Below are 5,851 nucleotides of genomic sequence, written 5' to 3'. Positions count from 1 at the left end.
TGCTAACGTGACAATTAGTAGTTAATTGATCACAAGATTAATAGAATAATCGAGTATAATAGATAAATTAATTTGCATAATGAAATTAAAATTTAGGAACATAGATGCCACAAAAAATCTTTCAAAAATCTATCCATTACTATTTTCCAGAGAGCATGTAGGGTATTTACTTAAAATTAATTATAATAAAAATAGTTGAATTTTTAATTAATAGTTACTATTACACTTTATTTTCTAAAGCGCAATTCCCTAAAAAATAACCTTTAGAAGAGAAAAATTCAAAAAATACAATTGAGAGGGAAGATTCAAAAAATAATGGTGACTAATTTTTGACAAAGTTGGTAAATATTTTGTACAAATAATATGATTTAGAAAAAGATATATCTCTATTAAAAATTAATATTTAATCTTCATTTTATTAATTTTGTTTTCTAGCTGAGATGTTCTATTTTTGTTGGGAAAGGAAACATTGGAGCATGTTCTGTCCAACTTTGTAATGAAATTTTGTACATAAAATCTTTTTTTTATTTTTTATTTTTAATTTTTGAACTAACGTAGAATTGATGAGCCACATTTGGTTGATACCATAGAAATTCATGAGCACTACACGCGTGTTTTATTTTGCTTTTCTTTTCTTTTTTTTTTTCTTCAATTTTTGCCAAACCTTAATCTTGATTTAAGTCTTTTTCTTTTGATTGTCTATAATAATTAAAGAACTGCTAGCATTATTGAAACAAGCATGATTTAGTACTTTTGAATGAACCAAACCGGTAGAATCACACAAAATCTGGCATCAATTTTCAGCACACTTTTGTGATGATTCAACCCTCATGAAATTTTCCACAAAATACTTCTTTTTGCACACTCCAAAATCAAAATCTCATTTAAAATCTTCTATCATTTGAAATTGGTTATACAAACTGACCCATATGAACATTGTGTGCAGTTCCTAGCTTGTTTCCTTTTACCAAAGAAGTTTTTCATACTTAAAACACATCTGTCGAGAATGAAATTTAGGGGAAAAATAATCTTATGCATATTGATGACCTTCACAATAATGGGGCATTACAAAATTGAAGGGAGAGACCCTACACTACACAGGGTTGGAGGAGGAAGGTATACATGGACACCAAAAGTTAACTTCACAAAATGGGCAAGTCATGAGCACTTCTACAAGGGTGATTGGCTATGTAAGTGTCTTCAATTTCCATAATTGATTATAAATGTAAAAGTGACACTTTATTTTTTTATATTTTAAAAATAATAAAATAAAAATAATAGATTAAGTGATTCTTTAATAAACGAAGGAAATTTGAGAAAGAAAATGTAATTGAATGAAATAAAGATAGTTATAATTTATAAGAGTAAAAGAGTTTGAAAATTTTTACACAAAAACATAAATCGTTTTTATATACTCCCTCCATTTTTTTTCATAGTCGTTTTGTCAAAATTTGTTATTTTTTTTTCATTGTCATTTTACTAAAATCAATGACTTATTAATTTTTTTTCTCCATTTTTACCCTTGATAATTAATACATGTTTACTGAACAATGTGTGTATTTATTTTTAATGTCTATCTATTTTTTCTCCAACTACCCATATAAAGTTAATGTGCAATTATAATAACAATATGTTCCCAACAAAATACTATAAAAAAAACAAAAAGAGGGACAACTATTTACAAGACTCTTTAACTATAACCATTAATTCAAGGACCAGTATGTTACAGTTCACGTGTAATCAATGCATTAATAATTAATGGAGTAGATTGCAGTTCAACAGTCTCAAAAATGCAAAAAAAAAAAAAAATAAAGGGTAAAATAGGAAAGTAAGTAATAAATATTTTTGAAAACTAAAATATTAATGATTTTCTTAAGTCCCGTGCAAAACCTTAAACGACTATAAAAAAACGGATGGAGTACTAATTAAGTACGGATTATACTTCACATATGCATATGCAATGTACTTTGCTAACCAATTTCCCTTTGTGTACATAGATTTTGGTTTTGACAAGCACATCTACAATGTTTTGGAAGTGAACAAAACAAATTATGAAAATTGTATTGACACAAGCTTCATTAATAACATCACAAGAGGAGGGAGAGATGTTTTCCAGCTCTTAGAGGCAAGGCCATATTATTTCCTTTGTGGCAGAGGCTTCTGTTCCCAAGGAATGAAAATTGCAATAAATGTTGTGGAATCCACACCAGCACTACCACCCACAGCACTGTCCAATAAGGCCTTTACATCAAGTAGAATGAGTAATACTAAACTGATTGTGTTTTTTGTCACACTTTTGACTAGGACCTTCATATAGCATAACCAAAAGTTTTTTATTTTTTATTTTTGTTAATTATATAATAATGTTTTAGGTGAATTATGTAAAAGATTTTTTTTTCTTTCATAGAAGTCAAAAAAATGTGAGATTATCTTTCTCAATTATGTAATTAAACTTCCTGTTTCTGTTTAACAAACACCAAACACAAAATATAAAACATGATTCCGTTCTATTATTTTATTACTAAATACAATATAAATATATTATTGTTCTGTTTCATTCTGTTGTGTTTTATCTTGTTCCACTATCAAATACTACCTAAATTTTTAAATATGCTTAAAATAAAATAGAACAGTAAACAATTAATTTAAAAGAGAAAATGATAAATAAAGACCGTAAAACATCACAACTATATATGAATATGATAAATTGCATCCATTTTGGTTGGGACCAATTCCCATATTTATAGGACCTTTATAGCTGGTAGTTGTCAATGAACGAAACTTTTATCCACTTCCCACTTATCAAGTGAGTGGGTTAGGCTTACAAGAGTTGGAACTCGTTTTTTATTAGTCTTAGTGTAATTATCATGTCATTAACTTTTCACTTGATGGCTACAAAATTTGCTGCGGGCTTCATTTTATTGTCTGCTTTACATGAATCCTTCTCGGACACGCCAAAATTCTTATACTTTATTTTGATAGAGAATTTATAAAGAATTTGAAATTCAAGCATTTATGAAATTCCTTGAAATAGTAGAATTTCAAATTCTCTAAAAAAAGTAAGAATTTGAAATTTCTCATATTTTTTTTCTTCTTATTTCATTTATATATTTTATCTTATTTCTTATTTCTTCATGTTTTTAATTATTAAATATTCAAAAATATTTTTAAGATTATTAAATATTATATAATATTAATTTTTTAAAATGATTAAATATTTAAAAATTTGCTAATATTTATTTTTATAAAATTTAATTTAAAAATTCTCAACATATAAATATATTTTTAAAATCAATTTTACCATGATGGAATCAAATTATCATATCTAACCTAATAATTTAAAATTTGATAAATTTGAATTGATTTATCCAAACAAAATATTTTAAGAATGATAGAAATTGAAATCAAAGTAATTCAAATACCAAGAATTTAAAATTCCTTGAATTTGTAAATTTCTTCATCCAAACACACCATTAGGCATAAATTTATCTAAAAATAAGTATGTTCAAATCGATTCATAATTAAACTCATCCACAATAAATTTTTTTTAATTGATTCATTTTGTAAAATCAATTTAATTATCTAATCAATTTTTAATAAAGTAGGTCAGTTCAATTTATTTTTTTAAAAAAATTTATATATACATATAAAATAGATAACAACATCGAATTGATCTAGTTAAAAAAAAAGTCGATTCATATTTTAAAAAAAATCAAATTGATTTCCTTTATAAAAAATAAATCGATTAACCAAATTTCACTTTTATAAAATGACTCATCAATTAGTGTTTGACGTTGTATCTAAAGGGGAGCAAAATGCCTTCCTTTTATTTTGGTTTTGCGGGTATTTCTAGGGTATTCCATGCAGTTTAGTTTAATTTTGTCATAAAAGTCATATAAATCAAATAAAAAATTAAATATGGTTTCATGTGATTTAATTTGAATAAATTATAACATTCAAATCAAATCAATATTTTGTGATTTGATTTAGTTTTTGTAGTTTTTATAATTTTTTATTTAAAAAATACTCTAAAAATATATAATATAAGGTTAGTTGTTTAAGAGTGTACATATTTTTTTATTTTAATATTTAATTTAGTAGCTTATAATTTTACTAAAAAACCATTTAAATATTATTATGTATATTTGGATAGGAAAACACCTTTTAATAACTTATAATTTTATAAAACATTTTTTATGTTATGTGTCAGTATTGTATACATTTATTATGTATTTAAAAAAAATCTATTTATAAATAAGTGCAGTTTGGTTTAGGGTGGTGTATTGGTTTAGGATTTCGTAGGATTTTAAAAGACATTTTTTGAGTAAAAAAATCCATTGATATTCAATTAAGATTTTATGTCACTTAAAAATAATTCAGTGGTATTCAATATGGATTTTCAAGATTTTTTAAAGAGTCCATTAAAATCCATTGGTATTCATTTGAAATTTTTTACATCTTAAAAATAATCCATTGGTATTCAAAAATATAAGGATTTTAAAGGATTGTTGTGTGAGAGGGATTTTGAAGGACTTTATAGTATTATCTATAAATACTAAATTCATAAAACAATCTCATCCAAACCCATCGGATTTTGAAGGATTGTTTGAAGTGACTTTTCAAGAACTTTCAAGTGAGTTTTTCATCTTTTTTTTCCTATGTTCCTGTCTTCTCCATTTTTTCTCTGCTAATAATACTACACTATTATTCATTGCTCATATATAATATTGTAGTACTGTTCTCATCTCATTCTCCTATTTTGTGAAACTCTGATACGTAAATGATAGTGTCATTGATTTGCTCTATTTTTCTGTTCGTTATCTTTAATTGACTTGTTTTATTTTATTCTATGTAGTTGAATTTGTTCCTTTATATAACACAAAAAAATGCTTGAAATTTTAACTTTTAAGTGGTAATTTTTTTTATAACACACGTCAAGAAAAGAAAAAGGTGAAAGATGAAATTGATATCATAATCTCTACAATATATATATATATATATATATATAAGATGAATTTGTTAGGATTTCTGTGAGTAGAATGAGATGAAAATGGATCTTAATTGGGGGAAGAACCCTCTCAGCATAAAAATTGCGATTTCTTTCCTTCCCTTAAGTTTGTTACTCTTATCCCCCCTCCTTTTACGACTCAACAATTATTTTATTTTTTTACTATGAATTTTTCTTTTTATTTTTATATTGTGAAATTAGGACTTTTTTATATTTTAAAAAAATAAAATTAACATAAGACATTGCAGTATCTAATTTTTTAGGGTTTAGGATTTATGTCTTCATTAGCTTATTTTTTAAAAGAGAAAATATTGTTAAAATATTTGTTAGAATAATTTACATTTATAAATATCGTTAAAAATTATCATATAATATATAACTAAAATAATATATAAATATACATATATATATATATATTCTATATATCTAAATGCTTATTCTTTAAATAATAATAATAATTATAATAATTATTATTATTATACTAATATTATATATATTGCATATGTAATTAGGTAAATATTTTTTTTTGTAGATTTTGGATCCTAATTGATGCTAATTTTTAGCTCCATTTCGAGGTGTAAGATATCATCTACAAAATTTTGCAAGTCAGGGTAATGACCCTGAAAATGAGAAAGAATTGTTCAATCTTCGTCATGCGTCTTTAAGGAATGTGATTGAGAAAATATTTGATATTTTTAAATCAAGGTTCGCAATTTTCAAGTCAGTACCTCCATTTTTATTTAAGACATAAGTAGAACTTGTGTTAGTATATGTGCAACACTACATAACTTTCTACTTTTTACGTAAAGAATGTCGTTCTGATGAATTTTCAATTGAAGCGGT

The 5,851-nt window shown here is 24.7% G+C and overlaps 1 protein-coding gene across 1 annotated transcript; it reads left to right on the top strand.

Annotated features, from left to right (window-relative positions):
- Window positions 1–716: 716 nt before the first annotated feature.
- On the top strand, window positions 717–4,525 carry LOC109799995 (early nodulin-like protein 20). Its single transcript, XM_020360669.2, has 2 exons — window positions 717–1,190; window positions 1,998–4,525. The coding sequence occupies exons 1-2, from the start codon at window positions 1,007–1,009 to the stop codon at window positions 2,315–2,317; spliced, it is 504 nt and encodes a 167-aa protein (XP_020216258.2). The 5' UTR covers window positions 717–1,006; the 3' UTR covers window positions 2,318–4,525.
- The last annotated feature ends 1,326 nt before the right edge of the window (window positions 4,526–5,851 follow it).

Source organism: Cajanus cajan, chromosome 1 (assembly GCF_000230855.2).
Source record: "Cajanus cajan strain Asha chromosome 1, NIPB_CcT2T_4, whole genome shotgun sequence".
Taxonomy (NCBI): Eukaryota; Viridiplantae; Streptophyta; class Magnoliopsida; order Fabales; family Fabaceae; genus Cajanus; species Cajanus cajan.
Note: the sequence above shows the minus strand (reverse complement) of the source record. Positions and strands in the feature narration are given on the sequence as shown.